This window comes from Hypanus sabinus, chromosome 10 (assembly GCF_030144855.1).
Source record: "Hypanus sabinus isolate sHypSab1 chromosome 10, sHypSab1.hap1, whole genome shotgun sequence".
In the NCBI taxonomy this organism is placed as follows: Eukaryota; Metazoa; Chordata; class Chondrichthyes; order Myliobatiformes; family Dasyatidae; genus Hypanus; species Hypanus sabinus.
The window spans coordinates 126,266,739-126,291,787 of record NC_082715.1 but is presented as its reverse complement, the minus strand read 5'-3'; the positions used below and the strand labels follow the sequence as shown (position 1 = coordinate 126,291,787).

The window sequence follows — 25,049 nt, the reverse complement described above, 5'->3', positions numbered from 1 at the left end:
CTGTTGCTTCCCCACAGGTAGGCTGTCCGCCCCCCACAACAGTGCTCAAACCGGAGTAATTATTGTTAAGGAGGACAGCCACAGGGGTACTCTCTAGTACCTGACTCTTGCCCTTCCCTCTCCTGAACTGTCTTGATTTTCTCAGTAATAAAGTTTCACGAGGGCTAGCTGCCTATTTTAATCCCTACCTTGGATTTCAAAGTTCAAAAGTTCGAAGTACATATATTAATGAAGTGTGTATACGTTATACAGCCTTGAGATTCGCAAAACGAAGAAACCCAATAGAACCCATTAAAAAAAAGACTATCAAACACCCAGCATGCAGAGAGGACAAAGCAAGTCGTGCAAACAATAAACACAAGCAAACAGAACTGAAGTCCACGAAGAGAGTCCATCCCCAGAAACTTAGTTCAGCACAGAGCCCAACCCTTGCGTCAAGACCCGACACCCTGACTTTTTCAACCCAGCCTGGCGTCTAAGACCTGGTCCGGACATCAGATTCTGTCGTTTTGATACAGTCTTGGGCCTGGACCCCGCCGCTTCGATTTGGCCTGCACCCGACCATTCCAATTTGGCCCAGCGCTTAAGTCATCGTCCAAGCATCAGGTTCGGTCTCTTCGATGCACTCTGAGGCACGAACCTGAGTGCCTCGAATCGGATTGTACCCGACTGTCCGATCCATCTTGACATCAGGTTGAGTCGCTTCGATGCACTCTGAGGCACGAACCTGAGTGCCTCAAATCGGATTGTACCCGACTGTCCGATCCATCTTGACATCAGGTTGAGTCGCTTCGATGGACCCCATCGCCTCGATTCGATTTTCACCTGGCCTCTCCAATTCAGCCTGGTGCTTGCATTGATCGAACCTTGGAACTTCCTCGCTCTCGGTGACAGGCCGGCTGTCTCACCTCGCCTCAGTTCTACCTCTAAATCCAAAGAGAAGTCACAGACTATTGCTTGGGATTATCATTTGGCATAAAAAGTGATTAACAAAGTATTTAGTTGCTTTCCTTGTTTCATTAGCCACCTGCCAGAAGTCGCTGGAATTCACCAGCACCATCGTAAACAGTGGGTCAGGCAGAATCTGTCGAGACCCTGCATCGGAACTGAGAGTATACAGGAAGGAGGTGATGGGAATGGGTGAAGGGCAGATGGAACCAGATGGAACTGAACCTAGATCAGGGGTTTGGGTGGGGGAAGGGAGAATCCAGATGGACCACTAGGAGTAAGAAGGGAACAAAGGAGACATGGGCTACCAAAAACTGGATGTGGGGTATCAATGTGGACTATAAGGTGATGTTCAAGCTTGCGTTTGGTTTCACCTTGGCCATGGAGAAAGCCAAGGACAGAGAAAAATAGTGCATTATCAAAAACTGGAAAATATGCTTATTGTTTGAATTATTCTAAGTTAAAGACGAGGAGTTGTCCTTCAGTCTTGTGTTGGGCCTCAGATATCATTCATTTGAGGTTCCTCCCCCTTTACCCCTGGATGACAGATTCCTCTGTGTAGGCAAGGTAATAAGGAAGATAGGTCTGTACTCAAGGGTGAACCCTGGCTCACCATCCAAATAAGATCAAAGGGTGGAAAATCTGACAAGTCGAACTTTTAAGAGAGTGCAATCCGTCCTGACCTAAATTCTTCCAGCAACAACATTCATGTTCAAAGATTCAAAGGACATTTATTATCGAAGCACATATGCAGAATACAACCTTGAGGTTCGTCTTCCCACAGACAGCAACGAAACAAAGGAACACCTCAGAACCCTTTCAAAGAAAACATTTTAAAAAAAGCAACAAGTCATTCAAATGGCAAAAGACGAGCGAAAAACACAGAATATAAAACGGCGAAACACAAAGTCATCGAAATAGTCTAGGAATGTTCAGCGTAGTTCAGTTCAGTTCAATGTAGTGCTATGTCCAAGCATTAGAAATGAATTGTATCATGCTTCTTTAAAACGTGTTTTCATAGGATACAGACATTGATGGTAAGGTCAGCATTTGTCGCCTATTCCTAGTTGCCTTCAACACTTCAAGGCAGTTAGAACGTTTCAGAGGTATGTCTCCATAGGCTGCAGTTACAGTTATGCCTGACCAGGTAAAGGTAGTGAGCCCACTTCTATGAAGGATACTAGTGAACCACACAGGATTCAGCCTGTTCTGATGACCCAAAATAGTTACTGTTTCTCTGTCCATGATGTTGCCTGGCCTACTGAATGTCATGGTGCTTTCTGGTTAATCTAACCATGCCCAGCCATTACTGATGCAAGATTTTTTTTTCATTTTCAGCATTTTAATTGTTTCAGCGTTCGCCTGCTGGTCTGGTACCTTATCCCATATGTATTGTAACATTCCCAAAATATGAGGCTGTAGGGTAAATTGTTGCATTTTCTTCCATGTGCACTGTTGAGGATTTTCATGCACACACTTAGGAGGGATAGAAAACAAAACATAGAACATCGTTTTAAAATCTCCATGCAGAAAGGCTTGATTCGTACCTCTGCTTTATTGAGATATGTATTATTAACATGGAACAAGATATCAAAAGGATATGTCACTCAAACTGAACATATCAGGGACTTTCGGCAACGCATCAATTGTATGTGTACTTTCATGGTTATACATAAACACTGTAATCACAGTGGCATTAAAGATGGATATAAAACAATATTAAGGAAGGACAAATCAACAGGTTTGGGAAGACGGTAAAATCTTCTGGGGGTATGTGCTGCTTGTCTTCTCGTTCATGAGGATTTCTTCCATCTCACTATCGACCAAATGGCATGCGTCGTATACAGTAAGGTAGCCGCAAATGCAAAAACCTGAAACACAAAACGGTTTACAAGAAAAGAAGGATTGTTGCAGAATAAACATGTGATTTTTTTTTGTATAATTGTACTAAGATCTCCCTTCCATTCTACACCAAGCAAATCCTTGAACTGCCTTCAGTTCAACTTACGGAAGGTTCAAAGTTGTACCATTGGGCAGCAAAGTCTTCTAAACCATTTCAATGCTCACATTAATCCCCAAAGAGTCTCTTTTGCTGACTTACTTATGGCAGAATTCGTTGTGCTAAAATTAGACAAGAGAACCTTGCATTTAAGAAATACTTTACTGAACTTCAACTCTTGATCATTGTTGGTGAGGGATTTGCTGTCATGAATGTCCGCTGTCTGGTGGAGGACAATATTGGCTTCAAATTGTGAAGCCCTCAGTTTTGCTCCCACTGCACTTGCCTTCCTTGGTGCTGTTAATTTAGTACATAAAGGCAAGGGCTTAATTTCATTGCACCTTCAACATAAAATAAATATATTTTTTAATGGCTTCTTCTCTTCAAAGTGAACATTATGAATGAAAAACCAATCATCTGCACCCGCTGGAAATCTGAAATAAAACCTGAAAATTCTGGAGGACACAAGCAGTGTGGTGGGAGTTCCAGGTCTCAGGGGTCATGAAGTGTGTGAAGTTACCATTACTAGAGAGAAGGTTCTTGGGAAACAGAGAGGTCTGAAGATAGATACGTCACCTGGACCAGACGGTCTACACCCCAGGGTTCCGAAAGAGGTGCCTGAAGAGATTGTGGAGGCATTAGTAATGATCTTTCGAGTTTCACTAGATTCTGGAATGGTTCTGGAAGGCTAGGAACATTGCAAATGTCGGTCCACTCTTCAAGAAGGAAGAGAGGCAGAAGAAAGGAAATTATAGGCCTTAACAATCGACTCCGATTGAATGACCCCGGTGGTTGGGAAGATGTTGGAGTCGATTGTTAAGGATGAGGCTTCAGGGTACTTGAGGCATATGATAAAAAAGGCCATAGTCAGCATGGTTTCCTTAAAGGAAAATCATGCCTGACAAATTTGTCAAAATTCTTTGAAAAAATAACAAGCAGCAAAGACTAAGGAGGATATTGTGTACTTGGATCTTCAGAAGTCCTTTCACAAGGTGCCACACACGAGGCTGCTTATCAAGCTACAAGTCCATGGTATTACAGGAACAATTCTAGCATGGATAAAGCAATGGCTGATTGGCAGAGGGCAAAGCGTGAGAAAGAGTGACCGGCTGCCAATGACTAGTGGTGTTCTGTAGGGATCTGTGTTGGGACAGATTCTTTTTATGTTATATGTCAATGATTTGGATGATGGAATTGATGGCTTTGTTGTGAAGTTTGCAGATGATACAAAATTGGGTGGCAACAGAAGGACTTAGATTAGGAAAACGGGCAAAGAAATGACAGATGGAATACAGTGTCAGGAAGCAAATGGTCATGCACTTTGGTAGAAGGAATGAAAGGGTTGACTATTTTCTAAATGCAGAAAAAATACAAAAATCTGAGGCACAAAGGGATTTGGGAGTCCTTGTGCCGGATTTCCTAAACATTAATTTGCAGGTTGAGTCTGTGGTGAGGAAGGCAAATGCAATGTTAGCATTCATTTCAAGAGGACTAGAATATAAAAGCAAGGATTGATGTTAAGACTTTATAAAGTGGATTTGGAGAGAATGTTTCCTATGGTGGGAGTATCTACGACCAGAGGACACAGCTCCCAAATAGAGGGACTTCCTTTTAGAACAGAGCTGAGGAGGAATTTCATTAGGCAGAGAGTTGAGAATCAGGCAGCTGTGGATATATGCATATTTAAGGCAGAGGTTGATAGATTCTTGATTGGTCAGGACATGAAGGGATACAGAAGGAAGGCAGGAGGTTGGGGCTGAGGGGGAAAATGGGTCAGTCATGATGAAATGGTGGAACAGACTTGATGGGCCAAATGGCCTAATTCAGATCCTGTAGCTTATAGTCTTATACTCTCATGGAAACACTCAACAGATCATGCAGAATCTGCAAAAATGTCTACTTCTCTCTTCACAGATGCTGCCTGACCTGCTGAGTGTTTCCAACATTCTCTGCATTTTTTTGGACATCATATCTGCTGGGGAGGATATTTCTGTTTTGGGTCAGCCGTGACACTGCAGGGTGAAGAAAGCAGCATTCACAAACCTACGCTGAGTTTTGGCTGAGATCAAGGCAATGGAATAAATCTATTTGGCAAAACCTTTCCCAAACTGATCATTTTAAGATATCACAGGATAAACTTGCAGAGGCAGGCAATACAAGCAAAACTGCTAAAAACCCCTTTTGTGATCCTCATACCCCCAACTCAGTGAAAACTTGAATCCAACTACCAGCAATGAATCACAGATCCCACACCCCCACCCCCCCCCGCCACAAAGGCCTTGATTTGACCCTGTAGAACTTCAACTACCCAACAGCTCACAAGTTACGCGCGACACAATACTGTCGTGTCAGGCTTCACAGGAAATGTTCACTAGCTCACCATTCACTACCTGATTAACACACTTTTCTAGGTTTCAAAGGGTTTCTAGACCAACGTCAAAAATACAAATGAAATTTCCAAGTCCAGTTTTTTTGTTATTTTCTGTATAAGTTATCCTGGGCCCAGTGTAAAGATGCAACTATGAAAAAGGCACGGCAGTGACTATGTTCCATTAGGAGTTTGAGGAGATTTGGTATGTCATCAAAGACTCAAGCAGATCCCTACAGATGTACTATGGTTAGCATTCTAGCTCGCTACGTGACTGTCTGGTATGGAGAGGGCCACTGTAGAGCATCAGGAAAGGCTGCAATGGGTTATAAGCTCAGCCACCTCCATCAAGGGCACTCGCCTCCCCACCATCAAGAACACCTTCAAAAGGTGGTCCCTCAAAATGGGAGTATCCATCATTAATGATCCCCAGGATATATCCTCTTCTGTTTGTTACCAACAGAAACAAGCAGGAGCCTGAAGATTCAACATTTCATCAACAGCTTCTTCTTCTCTGTCATCAGATTAATGAACAGATCATGAGCCCTTGAACACTAACTCGCCATTATTTTTTACTCTCTTTTTGCACTACCAATTTAATTTACATATATATTTATAATATGCAGCAAATTTATGTAATACACTGTACTGCTGCCACAAAACTAACAAATTTCACAACATGTGTCAGTGATAATGAACCTGATTTGGCTCTGATTCTCATAACAGGACTCAAAGTGTTATAGCTCAATGCACAGAGTATATGAAATAAGGTGGATGATCTTGTTGCACTATTACAGATTGTCAGGTTTGATGTTGTGGCCATCACTGAATCATGGCTAAAGGATGGCTGTAGTTGGAATCTAAATATCCAAGGTTACACATTGTTTCAGAGGGATATGATGGTAGGCAGAGGGGGTGACTCTGCTGGTAAAGAATGGCGTCAAATCAGTTGAAAAATGTGACATACGTTCGGAAGATGTTGAATCCTTGTGGGTTTAATTAAGAAACTGCAAGAGTAAAAGGACCCTGTTGGCAGTTATATACAGGCCTTCCAACAGTAGCTGGGATGCGGACCACAAATTACAACATGAAATTGAAAAAGGCAAGTCAAAAGGGCAATGTTATGATAATCATGAGGGATTTAAATGTGCAGGCCGATTGGGAAAATTAGGTTGGAAATGGATCTCAAGGGAGTAAATTTATTGAATGCCTAAACGATGGCTTCCTTGAGTAACTTGTGTTGAGCCTACTCGGGATCAGCTATACTGGATCGGGTGTTATGTCATGAACCGGAGGTGATTAGGGAGTTTAAGGTAAAAGAACCTTTAGGAGGCAGTGATCACAATATGACTGAGTTCAACTTGAACTTTTTTTGGGAGAAAGTAAAGCCTGATGTAGCAATACTTCAGTGGTGTAAAGGAAATTAAAGTGGTATGAGAGAGGAGTTGGCCAAAGAGATTTGGAAGGAGATGCTGGCAGGGAGAAAGTGAGGAAGGTGCATGATAGATGTATTGGAAAAATGAAGAAACACTCAAATGGCAAAATAGTACAACTGTGGCTGTCAAGGGAAGTCAAAGCTAATGTAAAAGCAACAGAGAGGGCATACGAAAAAACAAACATTTGCAGGAAGATAAAGAATGGGGAAGCTTTCAAAAACTTAGAGAGCAACTAAAAGAATTATTAGGAGGGAAAAGATGAAATATGAAAGCAAGCTAGAAAACAATATCCAAGTGGATAGTAAAAGCTTTTTCAAGTACGTAAAAAATAAGAGGAATGAGAGTGGATATAGGACTGCTAGAAAAAGAGGCTGGAGAAGCAATAACAAGAAACAAGGAGATGGCAGATAAACTAAATGAGTATTTTGTATCAGTCTTCACTGTGGAAGACACTAGCAGTGTGCCAGGTATTGAAGGGTGTGAGAGAAGAGAGTGAGTTATTATTACAAGGGAGAAGGTGCTCAAAAAGCTGAAAGACCTAAGGGTACGTAAGTCACCTGGACCAGATGAACTGCACCCTTGGGTTCTGAAAGTAGCAGTAGAGATTGTGGAGGCATTAGTAACGATCTTTAAAAAATCATTGGATTCTGGCTTGGGAAATTGCAAATGTCACTCCACTCTTTAAGAAAGGAGGAAAGCAACAGAATGGAAACTATAGACCAGTTAGCCTGACCTCAGTGGCTGAGAAGATGTTGGAGTCAATTAAGGACAAGGTGATGGAGGACTTGGTGACACGGGACAAGATAGGACAAAGTCAGAATGGCTACCTTAAGTGAAAACCTTGCCTGACCAACTTATTGGAATTCTTTGAGGAGATTACAAGTAGGATAGTTAAAGAGGACGCAGAGAATGTTGCATATTTGGACTTTCAGATGGCCTTTAACAAGGTGCTACACATGAGGCTGCTTACCAAGTTAAGAATCCATGATATTACAGGAAAATTACTGGCATGGCTAGAGCATTGGCTGATTGGTAGGATGCAGTGAGTGTGAATAAAAGGATGCTTTTCTGGTTGGCTGTCAGTGAACAGTGTTGTTCCGCAGGGGTCAGTGTTGGGACCGTTTCTACTTATGCTGTATATCAATGATTTAGGTGATGGAATAGATGGCTTTGTTGCCAAGCTTTCAGATGATACGAAGATTGGTGGAGGGCCAAGTACTGTTGGGGAAACAGGTAGGCTGCAGAAGAACTTAGACTGATTAGGAGAATGGGCAAGAGAGTGGCAAATGAAATACAACGTTGGAAAATGCATGACATGCACTTTGGTAGTAGAAATAAATTTGCAAACTACTTTCTAATCAGGGAGAACATCCAAAAATCTGAGATGCAAAAGAACTTGCGAGTCCTTGAACAGAACAGATTAGCTAAAGATTAGCTTGCAGGTTGAATCAGTGGTGAGGAAGACAAATGCAATGTTAGCATTCATTTCAAGAGGCCTAGGATACAAGAGCAGGGATGTGATGCTGAGGCTTTATAAGGTACTGGTGAGGCCTCACCTTGAGTATTGTGAACAATTTTGGCCCTTTCATCTAAGAAAAGATGTGCTGGCATGGAGAGGTTTTGGAGGAGGTTCACAAGGATGATTCCAAGAATGAAAGGATTATCATACTAGGAACATTTGTTAGCTCTGAGTCTGTACTCGCTGGAATTTAGAAGGATCAGAGCGGATCTCATTGAAACCTTTCAATATTGAAAGGCCTAAACAGAGCAGATATGGAAAAGATGTTTCCCATGGTGGGAGAGTCTAGGGCAAGAGGGCACAGCCTCAGGATAGAGGGGTGTCCATTTAAAAGAGAGATGCAGAGAAATTTATTTTGCCAGAGGGTAGTGATTTTATGGAGCCTATTGCCACAGGCAGCTGTGCAGACCAGGTCATTGGGTTTATTTAAGGCAGAGATTGATAGATTCTTGATTGGACACAGTATCAGAGGTTACGGGGAGATGTCTGGGGAGTGGGGCTGAGGAGGGGAAAAATAGACCAACCATGATAGAATGGCAGAGCAGACTCTATGGGCCAAATGGCCTAATTCTGCTTCTAAGACTTATGGTCTCATGATTAACAGAGGTGCAGCATCATAGAGTTTATATAGCATGTTAACAGAACCATCACACAACGGTTATACCAGTTCAATGCTGACCAAGTTGCTTACCTCAGTTAGTCCCGATTGCCTGTCTCTCTAAACCTTTCCTATCTGTGTACCTGTCCAAATGTCTTTTAAACGCTGCCATTGGATCCACATTTATCACTTCCTCTGGCACCTAGTTCCACTCTCTGTGTGAAAAACCTGCCCGTCCTGCTCCCATCACATCTTTCCCTGTTCACCTTCAACTTATTCCCACTAGTTTTAGGATTTCCTATCCTGGAAGAAGGACTGTGACCATTCTCAAATGCCCCTCATGACATTATAAACCTATATCTGGTCACCCACAATCTCATAAGTTCCAGCCTCTCCAGATTTTCCTTGTAACTCAGGCCTTCCAGTCCCTTGCGCATATTTTTTGCATCCTTTCCAGCTTAATAGCATCCTTTCTATAGCTAGGAAGAACTGTACACTATACTTCCAAGTATGATCCTTTACATTTGTTAATTGATGTCCTAATTCTTATACTTAGGTAGAACCATTTAATTAATGCTTATGTAAAGCTGATCTTGGGAAAATGAAGATATGAATAACATTTAAAGATTGAAGAAATATTTAGATGTTAAAATGGATCAAATAATATGTGGAGAAAACTGGGGCAGGGTATTGAATTTGGATTGAATTTACATCACGGGGTAGTTTAGAGGGGCCAAATAGCCAATTCCTGTTCCTATTTTTCAGGTTAACAGTTTTGGTGGGTTTTTTAATGTACATCTACCAGACAAGCCTACATTTATTACCCAGTCCTTATTTTTCTGAGTCGAACATCTACTTGCACTGCTGCCGTGTTTCTGCAAAGGTACGAATGTGATGGTGCTCTAGGGAGCTTGAGGACTTCTGTCCCACCCAATTGATCAGTGCCTCCCAAATCCACTGCAGAGAGTTGTCAAGCACATAACTGAAGGCCTGAAGTCACATACATCCCAGACTGGATGACACACTTCAATCCATTCAGCGATATGCGTAGACCACTGTTCCCAATAGACTTTAGCACTTCAACTTGAGTTTTCAAATTATAATTTGAGTTATTGATTACTGTTCTGCTGCTTGATATTCTGATGCTTTAATCAAAATGTTTCAAAACATAGTTAAACATTTTATTGATGTATTCTTTTTGAACAGCTTCAATGAAAATTTGACATGTGGCAGGTATAGGCAACCAGGAACGTGAGAGGCCCTTGAGGAATACAGAGAGTGTAAGAGGGTATTTATAAAAAGAAATTATGGAAGCCAGGGGAGCTACGAAATATCATTGGTAGACAAGATTAAAGAGAATCCCAAGGCACTTTCAGGAAAAGCACTAATCGCCTTTACAATCAAAGGAACAATCTGAGACTGAGGTGTTAATTGAATATTTCTCATCGTTTTCACTTTAGAGAAAGGCATGCTGGACGGAGAGATTAGGGAGGAGGATAGTGATATTCAAACCCATTAAGGAGAAAGTGCTAAATGTTAAATAAAGGTGAATAAATCCGATCAACCAAGAGAGATGAATTTTAGGTGGCCATGGGAGGCTAGAGACAACATTGCTAAAACACTGACAGAGGTTGTTTCATCTTTGCTAGCCAGAGGCGAGGTGCCAGATGACTGGAAAATAATTGCTATGATTCCCTTATACAAGGAGGAGAACAAAGACAAGCCAGGACAGTGAGTCCCTTGAAGAATTCTAAGGGACAATGTTCATTTACACTTGGAAAGGTAGGGAATGATTATGGAAAGCCAGTAAGGCTATGTTCGTGGGGAATTCTGTCTCATTAATTTAATTAAGCTTTTGAAGGGTTAACTAAGTATATTGATGAAAGTGATGAAGAGGTCATCTACCTGGACTGCTGTAAGGACTTCAATAAAATTGTGCACACGTAGGTTAGTCCTGAAGGTTAAAGCACATTGAAATTTGGTAATAGGAGGGAGAGGGTTAGGAAAGTGGCAGCACAGATCCATGGGGCAGTGAAGAAGGCATGTGTAATGCTGGCTTAATCAGCCTTTGCAGATCCTTGGCTTTTCTTAGAAGTTTGTGAAGATTTGGCATCCATCAACAAACCTCTTCATCCAGCCCAAGATCCCTTTTCACTTCTGCCATCAGAAAGGAAGTACAAGAACCTCAAGTCCCACACCAACAGGTTTAGGAGCAGTTAACACCCCTCAACCATAAGGCTCTTGAACCAGGAGGGATAACTTCCACTCCAGTCCACTCACCCCAACACTGAACTCATTCCTCAATCTTTGTGCTCACTCTATAACTCATATTCTTCATAATTATTGCCTGAAGATTTTTTATTATTTTTTCTCAGCTCGAGCCGGTAAAACCTGAGGAAAGGGCATAACTAAGCACACTCATTACTCAATTGCTAGGAACTTTTGAACTATTCTAGTAGTGTTTAGAATTGTAGCCTTCTGGAGATTTACATAAGTATTGCTGTCTACGCCTAGTTGTTTAATGCTACTGTGTGTGCGTTTGAGATGATAACAATTGTAGATATTACCATCAGGACAACATTCATGTTCCGTAGTCCTTCAGTTTTCTCTTTTAGTTCTGCATATTTCTGGTGTTTTTCATTTATTAATTTCTGTATGTTATGTGTGTTTGGAATGGCCGTATCTATTAAGCAAATTGTTCTTGCTTCTTTATCCTGTAATATTATATCCAGATGGTTATTATGGACTTCCCGATCTGTCATAATGAATTGGTCGTAATCTACTTTGTAAGATTCTGACTCTAAATCCAGATCAGGATTGTATTTACTGTAAGGTATGGTGTCTTTTATGAGCTTGCATTTTAAAGTGAAATTTTGGTAAATGATATTCCCCACCTGATTTTGCCTGTGTAAGTAATCAGATTCAGTTACTGTAGACTGCTGGTGGAAAGTGAAATGTGCTGGATTGCTCCTGGTTTCTCTTGGCCTTTTCTTCATTTAACACCTTGAGTTTGATGGTCTCTTATTATGCATTTTTGATTTTTTTTTGTGCTAACCACCTGGTCCTGTTTCTGGGAAGAGGTCTCCAACCCTGAGCCAGGCATTCAAAGCTTCCTTGTCAAAATCTAGTCTGCACAGATCATGGAGACGTCTACCATGGATGGTCATAGTCTTCAATTAGCTAACTTCTTCTTCTATAGTGATATTTTCTTCGTCTCTTCTGGGTTCTGCTTTCATTTAAGCTTAATGGCGTGTGCTTCTTTTCAGAATCGCATGTGCTCGCAGGTACTGCTGAATTCTGTTTTCATTGATGAAAGCAAACGCTTGGGAATTTTATCTGACTGTTGTGCAAATTTTTTATGGCTGTTATTTCTTTTCCTCCTTTTGTCCTAGGTAGTGTTAATCTAAGTGTGTCCAAATATACACGGGTATTTTCTAAAATTTGTCATTTCAGTTCTTAGTAAACTGTTCAAGTTTTGAATCAAGATATTATGCCAAATGAATATGCTAATATGAGAATAATGTAAGTGTTTATTGCCTTGGGTTATATTTTTACTGTTGAGCTCTGTTTGGCAGATTTTCTTAAGGCTTGAGGTAAATTCTGCTGGAAGTTTTTGCTTTATTGCACAATGATCTGTTTTCTTTGCCTGTTGATATCCCAAATATTTCCATGTTTCACATTCCCCCATCAGTTGTATTGTATCCTGCTGTCTGTTTTGTATTCTACTAGCTCTATCGCAACTTTCTTTATGTTTAATGTTTGGAAAATTCAGCATGTTATCTAAATTATTTAGATAACAAGAAAATGAAATGAGAAAATGGCGATGTATACATACTTTGATAATAAATTTACTTCAGACTTTGAAATTTTTTTTGAGAATATATGAACACAGGCATCATATTACAACTTTATAAACAGTGGTTAAGCCACACTGGAGTATTACTTAACCATACCAAAGGAAGGATGGGATTGTGCTAGAGAGGGCACAGAAGGGATTCACCAGGATGTTGTCTAGATTGGTGGATTTCAGATAAGAGAGATTGATTGCAGGGTTTGTTTTACCTAGGGCAGAAGAAAATAAGGGGACCTGACTGAGACATACAAAATTATGACATGGTTAGATAGGGTTCATTTGTCCATAATGTTATATGACATAGGCAACCACGGACTTTCCATGATCATGATTGTTCTTGGCCAATTTTTCTGCAGAAGCAGCTTGCCATTGCCTTCTTCAGGGCAGTGTCTTTACCCCGGCCATTAGCAATACTCTTCAGAAATTGTCTGCCTGGTGGCAGTAGTCGCATAACCAGGACTTATGATGTGCACCAGCTGCTCATCCAACCATCCACCATCGGCTCCCATGGCTTCACGTGACCCTGATCGGGTGGGGAGGGGGGGGTCTAAGCAGGTGCTACACCTTGCCCAAGGATGACCTGTGAGGTAGCGAAGGGAAGGAGTGCCTTTACACCTCCTTTAGTAGAGACCTATCTCCACCTCGCCACCTAATGGGGTGGTTTTCCCATGGTCTAAAATAAGGGGTCATAGGTATAGATGAGTATTGGGAGATTTTGAAGAGGGTTTTCACCCAGAGGATGCTTGGAGTCTGGTACACACTGCCTGAAGAAATGATGAAGGCAGATATTCTTTCACAACCTTTAAGAAATGTCCACACAAGCATTTGAGGGGTGAGGATTAATGTGGGTACATAGAATTAGTAAACATAAGTGGGCAAAGAAAGGGCTTGTTTCTGTGATGGACACCTCTAGGACTCTATCAACTACATCATGGCAACTTACTGTGGCAGCAATATTGATTCTGTAATTCTTTGGATTCATCGCGATTAGAGTAAACCTTGTGTCACTGGCCTCCAAAACAGCAATACTTAAATAGAACACTGCTGCAATGAAGTGGTAGAAAACATCCTGGAAGAGAGGAGGAAGCAGAGAATGAGAAACCAGTCTACACAACGACATCACAGCCAAATCTGGTTTGTAAATGAACTGCTCGCTCAGCCAAAGGGATGCGGCAGTAGCTGTCCTCAAGTGAAAACCAGCCAGATTTCCCTTCCTGGGATTAGAAACAGAGATAACAGACAAAAATGCTAGTAAAACTGAGCAGATCAGGCAACATCTGCAGAAATAGAAATGGTTAAAACGTCAAGTCAAGCACCCCCTCATCAGGAGGCACTGACGCTCGTGGGCCAGTTCCACATGTGAATAATGGTTACTCGGCTGAGGTTTCAGAAGGCAACAGGCATGTCATCTGCCACTGAGTTTTAAACTATAAAGGGCTTTTAAACTGGACTGAAGGACCTCTTTCCATGCCCTTTTCAAACTCTGCAACTTTGTTAGTGATTAGCTAGGCAGGGGTCCATGGACCCATCAGTTAATGGCCGAGGCCTATGGCATAAAGAAAACTGGGAACCCCTGAGCTAGAAAGTGATTTCGAATCATCTCAGCCAGTGTGCTCAGGATGCCAAAAGGCCTTTGAATTCAAACATATAGTCTTAAGTTCATTCCCTTTTTACCTCTGTTGGTTCCATTATATCACTAATTATGTTCAAAGGATAGGGATTATGTTTATAATTGGCCTTATTTGTGATCATTCTGTATTGCTGCACTAAAACATCAAGAAAAGCATGTAGCATTTCTGCTTTGACAAGCTTTCTACAGGTGCATGGCGGACACCGTATTGACTGGCTGCATCATGGCCTGGTATGGAAACACCAATCTGTCGAATGGAAGATCCCACAACAAGCCCTCCCCAGCACTGAGCACATCTACGTTAAACACCGTCCTGGGAAAGCAGTATCCATCGTCAGGGATCCCCACAACCCAGGCCATGCTCTCTTCCTGCTGCTGCCATCAGGAGGAAGGTACAGGAGCCTCAGGACCCACACCACCAGGTTCAGGAACAGCTAATGCCCCTCAACCATCAGGCTCTTGAACCAAAGGGGAATCATTCAACTTCACTTGCTCCAGCATTGAAATGTACTCATAACCTAATGACTCACTTATAAGACCCTTCATCTCAATGTTTATTGATTATGGTTTCATTATTACTGTATTGTTATTATGTATTTTTTTTTATTTGCATACTTTGTTGTCCTTTGCACACAGATTGAGCACCCAAGTTGGTCCTGTCTTTCATTGATTCTGTTATGGTTATTATTCTATTACGGGGTTATTGGGTTTGCCCACAAGAAAATGGATCTCAAGGTTGTATATTGTAACATATATGTACTTTGGTAATAAATTTGCTTTAATCTTCGAACTTTAACTCAGGTTTTAAGCTCACTGCAGTCATTATTTCCTGATGGCCAAACATTTTAATTCCGATTCCCATCCCAGTTCTGACATGTTGATCTGTGGTCCCCCTCTTGTGCGAAGATGAGGCCACCCTCAGGGAGGAAGGAGCAGCAGCTTATATTCCAACAAGGTAGCCTCCAACCTGCTGACATGATTATCGATTTGTCGTTCTGGTAAACAATTCCCCTCCCCTCGTCCTCTATTCCCCACTCTGACCTTTTACCTTTTCTCACCTGCCTATTACTTCCCCCAGATCCCGTCCTCCTTCCCTTTCTCCTTTGGACCACTCTCCTCATTTATCAGATTCTTTCTTCTCCAGCCCTTGACCTTTCCCACCCGCTTGGCTTCACCTTCCAGCTAGCCCCTTTCTCCTCCGTCCACCTTTTCAGTCTGGCAGCTTCCCCCTTCCTCCTCAGTCCTGACGAAGGCACTCGGCCCAAAACACCGGCTGTTTATTCACTTCAATAAATTCTGCCTGACCTGCTGAGTTCCTCCGGCATTTTGCAATTGTTGCTTTGGATCTCCAGCATCTGCAGACTTCCTCGGGATTTTGTGAAGAAGTTCATACATTAGGAATATTTTTAAGATAAAACGTTACAACACATGAGAACTACATGGCAATCTCTTAACTATAGACCTACCACCACAGTCCACGCAGAGGAACGGTTCTGAACTCCAGCTGTGTACAGGATGAGCAGCAGCGTGGTTATAACAAAACAGAAGACCGAAACAAACATCACCCAGCCTTGATCACCAGGGAGTGAAACTCGAGCTGAAGCCACAAGGATCCAAACTAGGCCACCAAAAACCTAGAAGGCAAACCATTAAAAAAATAATGAAGCGGCAGAGCAGTTTGGCAAGTTATTCTAAAGTCATATTATGCATTTTTCATGCAAAGATCCTTTGATTGGGCTGGGCAATAAACTGAAGGCTAAACTGAATAGCGCCTGAAAATGGGCATCAGGTTTGCATTATGTTTTCCTTTACATGACAAGGGATGGCATGGTGGTGTAGTGGTTATCACAACGCTTTGCAGTACCAGCATCACAGGTTCAATTCCCGCCACTGCCTTTAAGGAGTTTGTAAGTCCTCCTCGTGATCTGTGGTTTACCTCAGGGTGTACAGTCCAAAGGTGTACCGGTTAGCAGGGCAATTGGTCATTGTAAATCGGTTACCAAGTGATTAGGTTAGAATTAAATCAGGGGGTTGCTAGGCTGTGAGGCTCAAAGGGCCTGAAGGGCCTACTCCATGCTGTATCTCAATAAAATAAAACAAAACTAAAAGTTAAAGTAATTTTCAGAAATAGCTGTAAATCAGGTTTTGAAAGGGAGAGAGGAAATTAGGAAAACTGCAATCACCAGAGCAAAGAGCACATTCAGCAAATTGTTGGAGTTAATGGAGTCATAGAGCATCAGGGAAGAAGGCCATTCAGTCCAATATCAAGCTAATACCATTTTCCCACATTTGGGCTATATCCCTCCTATGTACTATGTATATAGGATCTATACTATATCTATATCTATGTACATAGATCCTATGTACTATGTACAAAGTACATAGATATAGTATATATCTATACTATATCTATATCTATGTACTTATTAAAATACTTTTTAAATGTTACCTGCCTCAGCTACTTTCTCAGGCAGCTCGTTCCATATCACGTTTGATCAATTTAATGGGAAGATACAGCCAAGGTTAAAGCAGAAAGTAAGATCTCATGTTATTGGAGGTAACATGTTGGAATAGAAACAAGATTGTCTAGTTAACAGGAAACAAAGAGCAGGCTTAAAAAGGTTTTTATTTTAATCTAGTTCCCACCAAAACAAGTAGTGTGTCACCTGAACCTGTGTAGGAGCTTCAACATTTGGCTAAGTAGTGTGGGTGAAGAGGTGAAGGTATGGTTGCTAAACTGGCTGATAACACAGAGAGAGGGAATAAAGTAAGTTGTGAAGAAGAGGTAATGAGGACAAAAGAGGATATACAAGTGATGCCTGGGTCATGGCCTTTTGGGTAACAGAACTTCATGCTTGCCTAATTTAAAGATCACTACCAAAAAAAATCTGAGGGTCAAAATAAAAATTCACTTTTACAAAATTGATGTGAAAAGAATAAATAAATAAACATTTTTCCAACTCATTTATCTTGACACGTGCACAAATGACATCGTTTCTAATCACATGAAATCACAATATGGACAGTTTCTTCTGAAAGCAAACAAACTCTTTTCCCCCGGTAAGGTGGAAGTCGCTGTGGATAGGTTAGATGAGAGGGCAAACATCCAGGACTTTCTTCACAAGAAAATGACAAAAGAAGCGCGTTGTCTAAATGATTGGAGATTTCGGAACACTGCACAGGGAAGAAGATGCTCCGGACTATTGCTTGAAGAAGTCTAAAATGCAGGAACAGCGAGCAATTAAAAAAATCAGCAGAATTTGACTGTGTATTATTTGGGAATTGAGTAGAAAATAAGGAAGGTTATTCTTCCATTTTGCAGGGCACAGAAGAGACCACATCTGAGCCACTATGTAAGGTAATTGAGGAAGGATGTTATGCAGTGGAAGCTGTTCAGAGAAGCCTCACAGGATTAATAATCTGGAATGTGTGAGATTTCCTATCATAGACGTTGCATAGAATCAGAAGACTGAGAGAGGACTTGATTGCAACATAAGATCCAATAGCAATAGAGCTGATGGACATAGGGAAGATGGTTCCGCATAGCGGAATCTAAAATTAGAAGACACTTTTTAAAAATAAGGGGTCACCTATTCAAGACAGAGACAAGGTGAAACATTTTCCCCAGCTGTCACAGAGGAACCCAGGTGCAGAGGGAAGTCAGACTCTGATGTAGACACAGTGACGAGAGATTATTCATAGTAATTTGAAAAGAACGTCAGTGGCTCAGCCAAGTGTCAACGCAAGAAGAAACCATACGGCCACAAGACCATAAAACAGAGGAGCAGAATTAGGCCATTTGGCCCATCGAGTCTGCTCCACCATTTCATCATGGCTGATCCAGTGTTCCTCTCAGCCTCAGTCTCCTGTCTTCTCCCTGTATCTCTTCATGCCCTGACAAATCAAGAATCTATCAACCTCTGCCTTAAATATACATAAAGACTTGGCCTCCACAGCTGCCTATCATGAAGAATTCCACAGATTCACCACTCACTGGTTAAAGAAGTTCCTCCTCATCTCTGTTCTAAAAAGATGCCCCTCTAATCTGAGGCTGTGTCCCTTGGTCTTAGACTCTCCCACCAGAGGAAGCATTCTCACCACACCCACTCTCTCAAGTCTTTTCATCATTTGATAGTTTTCAATGAGGTGTTCTGAATTCTAGTGAATACAGGCCTAGAGCCATCAAACACTCTTCATATGCAAGCCATTCAATCCTGGAATCATTTTCGTGAATGATTTTGAACCCTCACCAGTTCAACACATCCTTTCCAAAACAAGGGGCCCAAACCTGCTCACAATACTCCAAGTGAGGCCTCAATAGAGCTTTATAAAGTTTCAACATTACATCCTTGCTTTTATACTCTAGTTCTCTTGAAATGAATGCTAACATTGCGTTTGCCTTCCTCGCCACAGACTCAACCTGCAAATTATTCTATAGGGAATCTTGCACAAGGACTCCCAAATCCCTTTGTACCTCTCTTTTTTGTGTTTTCTCTCCATTTAGAAAATAGTCAATCCTTTCATTTTTTCTACCAAAATGCATGACCGTACACTTCATGACACTGAATTCCATCTGCTATATCTATGCCCATTTTCCTAATCTGTCTAATCCTGCTGTAGCCTCTCTACTTCCTCAAAACCACCTGCCCCTCCACCTAACTACATATCGTCTGCAAACTTTTCAACAAAGCCATCAATTCTATCATCTAACACACTGACATAGAACACAAATAGAATCGGTCCCAACATAGACTCCTGTGGAATACCACTAGTCACCAGCAGGCAACTGGAGAAAAGGCTCCCCTTATTCCCACTCTTTGCCTCCTGACAATCAGCCACTGCTTTATCCGTGCTAGAATCTTTCCTGTAATACCATGGGCTTGTAGCTTCTAAAGCAGCCTCATGTGTGGCACCTTGTCAAAGGCCTTCTGAAAATCCAAGTACACAACATCAACCAATTTCTCCTTTGTCGATACTGCTTGTTATTTCTTCAAAGAATTTCACCAGATGTGTTGGGCAAGAATTTATCTTGAGGAAGCCATGCTGACAATGGCCTATTTTATCATGCGCCTCCAAGGACCCTGACATCTCAGTCTTAATAATCGACTCCAACATCTTCCCAACCGCTGAGTGGCCTATAGTTTCCTTTCTACTGCCTGTCACCCTTCTTGAAGAGCGAAGTGACATCTGAAATCTTCCAGTCTTCCAGAACCATTCCAGAATCTAGTAATTCTTGAAAGATCATTCCTAATGCCTCCACAATCTCTTCAGCCACCTCTTTCAGAACCCTGGGGAGTACACCATATGGTCGAAGTGACTTATCTATCTTCAGACCTTTCAGTTTTGCACTAATTTTTTTCTGGTATGGTAACTTCCTGGCCAGCTACTCTGATCAATTCACTGATGAAGCAGACGGGCTGAACCCCAAGTTCTTGTAATCCAGTATAGTCTTGCCGGCAGTTGTTATTCGTTTGGATTTCCTTGTGTTTTTCTAGAGCAATTTGCTCTTTGTAATGCGGACTCCTGGTACCTTCTGTCTAAGCTTGTTAAGTTGATGTTGATGGGCGCTGGGATTCCATGTTTTTTGGAATATTCAAGTGGATGCTTGATTAGCGCTAATCGCAGAGCCCTAGTCCATTGTGCACACTGTAAGCACATACAAACCTGAGATTCATTTCCTTGTGGGCATACTCAAGTGAGTAGCTGAGTTGAGGATGATTGGGAAGTTAATGATGGAAGTTCAGTGAGTAACATACTTTGAGCACATACTTTGTATCTGTTTTGTATTTTGTATTGTAGACATGTTTAAGGGGAACATGAGGGGAAACTTCTTCTCTCGGAGGGTGAATGAGCTGCCAGTGCAAGTGGTGCATGTGAGCTCGATTTCAACATTTAAGAGAAGTTTGGATAAGTACATGGATGGAATGAGTATTCAGGGCTATGGCCTGCATACTCATACATGCTATGGCATGTCAATGGGACAAGGCTCTTAAATGGTTCAGCACACACTAGATGGGCCAAAGGGCCCGTTTTGGTGCTGTACTTTTCTATGACTCCATGACCTCTTCATGGTGGAGGTCACCAAAAGCATTCAATTATAGTTGGAAATCCCGGAATAAAAACAGGAGGAACTTAAATCGATAATTATCACTATAAAAACAAATTAATAAGATTTAAAAGCTCAGGTCTGAGAGGAGCCTCTGCGGACACAGTGAATCAACTGGATGTCATCTTCTAAAGTGCCCTGGAGCCTGGAAATCCCAGTGGGTTGGAACATTAGAAATGTAATTCCTCTATTCAAGAAAGGAAACAAAAAAATAAAATGTTCAAACTTCATTTTAAATTTCAAAATCAAGTTTAATTGTCATTCAACCATACACACGTACACAGCTAAATGAAACAGCATTTCTCTGGGGCCAAGATGTAAAACACAGTACATACAGTCACGCACAGCACATAGTTACGATAGCACACACAGTCACAGAAAGTAATATTAGCACGTTCCCTGAGTGGCATGGCCTGGTGATTGATGATGGTGCCTGGGATGTTGGGCTGAAGCCACGTTTCTGCAAGAACAAGAATGCTGCATTTCATCATCTCACATTGCGTCAGCCACGGAAAAAGGAAAATCAGCTTGTCTCATGCTTTGTCAGCCACAAGAGAAGGCAATCAAGTTTGTCTTCCAGGGAGGCGACAGGAGAGGCCACTCCCCAACCCTGCATGGATTCTTGCATGCCCATCATGCCTCTGTACTTACCCACACTGCCCCCTCTCCTGGGCGGCTGCAACAGGCGACGCCGCGGCTTGAGGGCCTAGTCCACATATCAACCAAGGCCATGCAGCTTCCCCGCTGTAGGGCTCACAATTTATTATCAAAGTACGTTTATGTCATCATATACTACCCTGATATCCATTTTCTTGCAGGCTATCAAACAGGAAAATGAAATACAATAGAATTAATAAAGAACTACACACAAAATCTGACAAACAACCATTGTGCAAAAGAAGACGATCTGTGCTAATACAGAAAATAAACCAGTGAGCCCATAGGTGATGGATCCAGCTCAGTGCTGAGGCGAGCGAAGCCGTCCACACCGGTTAAAGAGCCCGATGGTGAAAGTCAAAGCAGGAGTCCACAGAGACAAAGAAAAGTCATGTAATCATGCAGAATGAGCAGAGTTTAATGAAAGAGAATTGCTTGACAAATTTGTTACCTTGTTGAGAATGTAGCCAGCAGGAACGATAAAGAGGAACCAACAGATTTAGTGTAGTTGGATTTCTGGAAGTCTAGAACAGGAACAGGAGCTGCAGCCTACAATGTCTGTGCCAGAATAAATTAAATCAATTCTGCCTGCACGTGAACTGCTTCCATCCATATCCCATATACTCATGTGCCTGAAAACAATCTCTGGAATTGCAATATCATTTTTACTTCCACCAGTCCCCCCTCCCACCAGCACCTATCACTCATCATGTAAAAACCTTACTCTTACACATCTTCTTTAAACTTTCCCCCTCTCATCTTAAATACACATCCTCCAGTATCTGGTATTTCTACCTTGGGAAAAAGATTCTGGCTGCCTTCTCCATCTAAGCCTCTTACAATCTTATAAGCTTCTATGCCTTTTTTATGCCATGGACCAATGCCATTAAGCAAGTGGTCCGTGGACCCCAGGTGGGGAACCCCTGTCCTATCTGGTCTCCTCTCAGCCTCAAGAGAAAACAGCCCAAGTTTGTCTAACCTCTCCTTACAGCTCACTCACACTCTCTAATCCAAGCTGCATCCTGGTAAGCATCTTCTGACCCCTTCCAAAGCCTCCACACCCTCCCTGCAATGGAGAGATCAGATTCGCACTCAATACAATACAATGCCACACATAAGGTTACGCAAGGTTAGAGAGTGGGCGGATCAAATGACAGAAGGCTGAATCAGGATGGGCGGGCCTGCTTCAGGCTGGCTGGTTTATAACAGGTCATCACAGGACTCGGTGTTCTGACTTCAACTGTTTCATTCATTCACTCTGTGCCATATCGTATGACATGGTCAATCATATTTTTCCATGACCATAATTATTTCCTGTAAATCTTTTCTACTGAAGTGGTTAGCCATTAACTTCTTGTGGGCAGTGGTCTTTAAAAGATGGGTGACCCCAGTCAGCACCAATACTCTTCAAAGTCCGCCTGGCATCAGCGGTCGCATAACCAGGACTTGTGACATGCACCGGCTGCTCATATGATTGTCCACCGCCAGCTCCCATGGCTTCATGTGACCTGACTTGGGGCTAAGCAGGTGCTACACCTTGTCCAAAGGTGACCTGCAGGCTAGCGGAGGGAAGGAGGCCCTACACCTCCGTTAGTAGAGACGCATCTTCACCCCTCCACCAATTCAACTGTTTATAACACATAAGTGATTTTGATGAAGGGGCTGAGTGCATTTCCCCCAAATCTGGGAAGATAGAATTGAAAGTAAGTTGTGAGGAGAATGCAAAGGAAATCCAGAAAGTGAGGAAACAAAGAGATTGCAGATGCTGAAATTCTGGAAAGAAGAATTTCTCTATTTTGATTTTCAGTTCTTGTTACAAGTAGGTATGGCCTTTGTGAGATCACATCTGAAGTAGTGCATGCTCTCTCGTCTCTTTATTTAACGATGGATAAACTTGCTTGGAGGCAATTCAAAGGAAGTTCATGAGGCTTGATTCCTGGGATCAAATGCTTTCCTTGTGGGGTAGGTCTGAGTGGGTTGGGCCAATGCTCATTGGAAAAGAATGAGAAATGAACTTTGTGAAATATGCAATATTCTAAGTAGCCTTGTCCAGGGATAAAATGTCTTTCCTTATGGTGGCATCTTGAAGTTAAGACCATAGCTTCAGAATAAGGGGACATACATTCAGAAATGGAGTAGAATGTCTTATCTCAGAAGATTATGAATATTTGAAATTCTCTGTGGAACCTCTGTGGAAGTTAAGCCCCTAACTTCTGGACTACTGTATTGGAGATTCAACAAACAGGCAGAGATGTAACAACCATGTGACAAATGTAACCATCAGATGGACCTTGATGACCTATGATATTTCATTCTAACCTTGCCTAACTCTTCATAGGACATGTTGAACAAACTTACCTCCTTCCTTTGCTAACACGAGGAAATCTGCAGATGCTGGAAATTCAAACAACAACACACACAAAATGCTGGTGGAACACAGCAGGCCAGGCAGCATCTATAGTGAGAAGCACTGTCGACATTTCGGGCCGAGACCCTTCATCAGGACTCACTAACACATTGGACCTTCCTTTGTTTCTTTTTTCAACACATTGGCCTTGTCCCGAGTCAAAACTTTGCTCTAACTTTGAACCAATTTCCTTTCCTCCCTTCACATTATCCAACACATGCCTCCCACTGCCTGACTTTCCACCTTCAGCTCCAGAGTGCATTTGTTCTGTTGAAGATACTGCGGTGCTTCTGGCAATCCTTTACCTCACCTGAGAATTCGCCCTCCAGCAAAGACAATATGTCATTGACAGGAACCATTCCGTTTTCAGAACCAGTTCTCAGCCTATCCTGTTCCTTTCAGAGTCACCATAGGGTTTTCTCTTTTGATGGATCATCCCTGGAACCTCCTGCTTGATACCCACTGCCAGACGTATCTTCCCTCCCTGCTACTTTCAATGTTCCAACATGAAGGTTGCCTTCCTGATACCACTCATTCAATCTTCAATCATCAACAGTACACAGCTCACCTTCCCAAGGCCAGAACAGATTCTGTAGATGCTAGACATCTTAAGCAACATACACAAAATGCGGGAGGAACTCAACGAGTCCGGCAGCCTCTATGGAGAGCAATAAACAGTTGACATTTCAGGCTAAGCCTTTTTCGGGATTTAGGATCCTCTCCATAAACTCTGCCTAACTTGCTGAGTTCTTCCATCCTTCAGCAACTTGTACATGTTGCTCGCCTCCCTATGCAACTGCAGAACTCTCAACACCATCCTCGCTTCCCAGCTTCCCAAACTCTTTCCACACAAGCTCATCCTGGGCATTGTCAACTATGCCCAGATCCCCCCAAAAAAGTTCCAAATGCTAGAAATGTAATATATAATATTGGTTATCATAATAACCAGATCAGCTTTAATATCACTGTCATGAAATTTGTTGTTTTGAGGCAGCAGTAATACATCATAAAAATGGTAAGTTACAATAAGAAGAAACTTAATGTGATAGGTGAAACCAGCACATACCTCCCTCCCCTGCACTTCCTGCTTTACACAGGGATTGCTCCCTACATGACTCCCTTGTCCATCCATTCCCCCCCACCCCACCCCACTGATCCCTCTTCTGGCACTTATCCTTGCAAGTGAAACAAGTGCTACAGCTGCCCCTACACCGCCTCCCTCACTACCATTCAGCTCTTCCATGTGAGGCGACTCTTCACCTGTGAGTCTGCTGGGGTCATATACTGTGTGCAGTGCTCCCGGTGTGGCCTCTTGTATGTCAGTGAGACACGATGTAGTTTGGGAGACCACTTTGCCAAGCACCTACGCTCAGCCTGCCAGTAGAAGCGGAATCTCCCAGCAGCCATCAGTTTAATTCCCATTCTGATATGTCCATCCATGGCCTCCTCTACTGTTGTAATGAGGTCACACTCAGGTTGGAGGAACAACACCTTATATTCCGTCTGGCTAGCCTCCAACCTGATGGCA

General features: G+C 42.2%; 1 protein-coding gene across 1 annotated transcript in view; it reads right to left on the bottom strand.

Moving 5' to 3' along the window:
• Window positions 1-186: 186 nt before the first annotated feature.
• LOC132400349 (myelin and lymphocyte protein-like) overlaps window positions 187-25,049 on the bottom strand; it is a 30,103-nt gene continuing 5,240 nt past the window's right edge. Inside the window, exons 2-4 of the mRNA XM_059981300.1 lie at window positions 15,818-15,985; window positions 13,665-13,790; window positions 187-2,819 (exon numbers count right to left, since the gene is read on the bottom strand). Of these exons, the coding sequence (XP_059837283.1) occupies window positions 2,742-2,819; window positions 13,665-13,790; window positions 15,818-15,985 (372 nt within the window). The 3' untranslated portion in view covers window positions 187-2,741. The remainder of the gene's footprint in view (window positions 2,820-13,664; window positions 13,791-15,817; window positions 15,986-25,049) is intronic.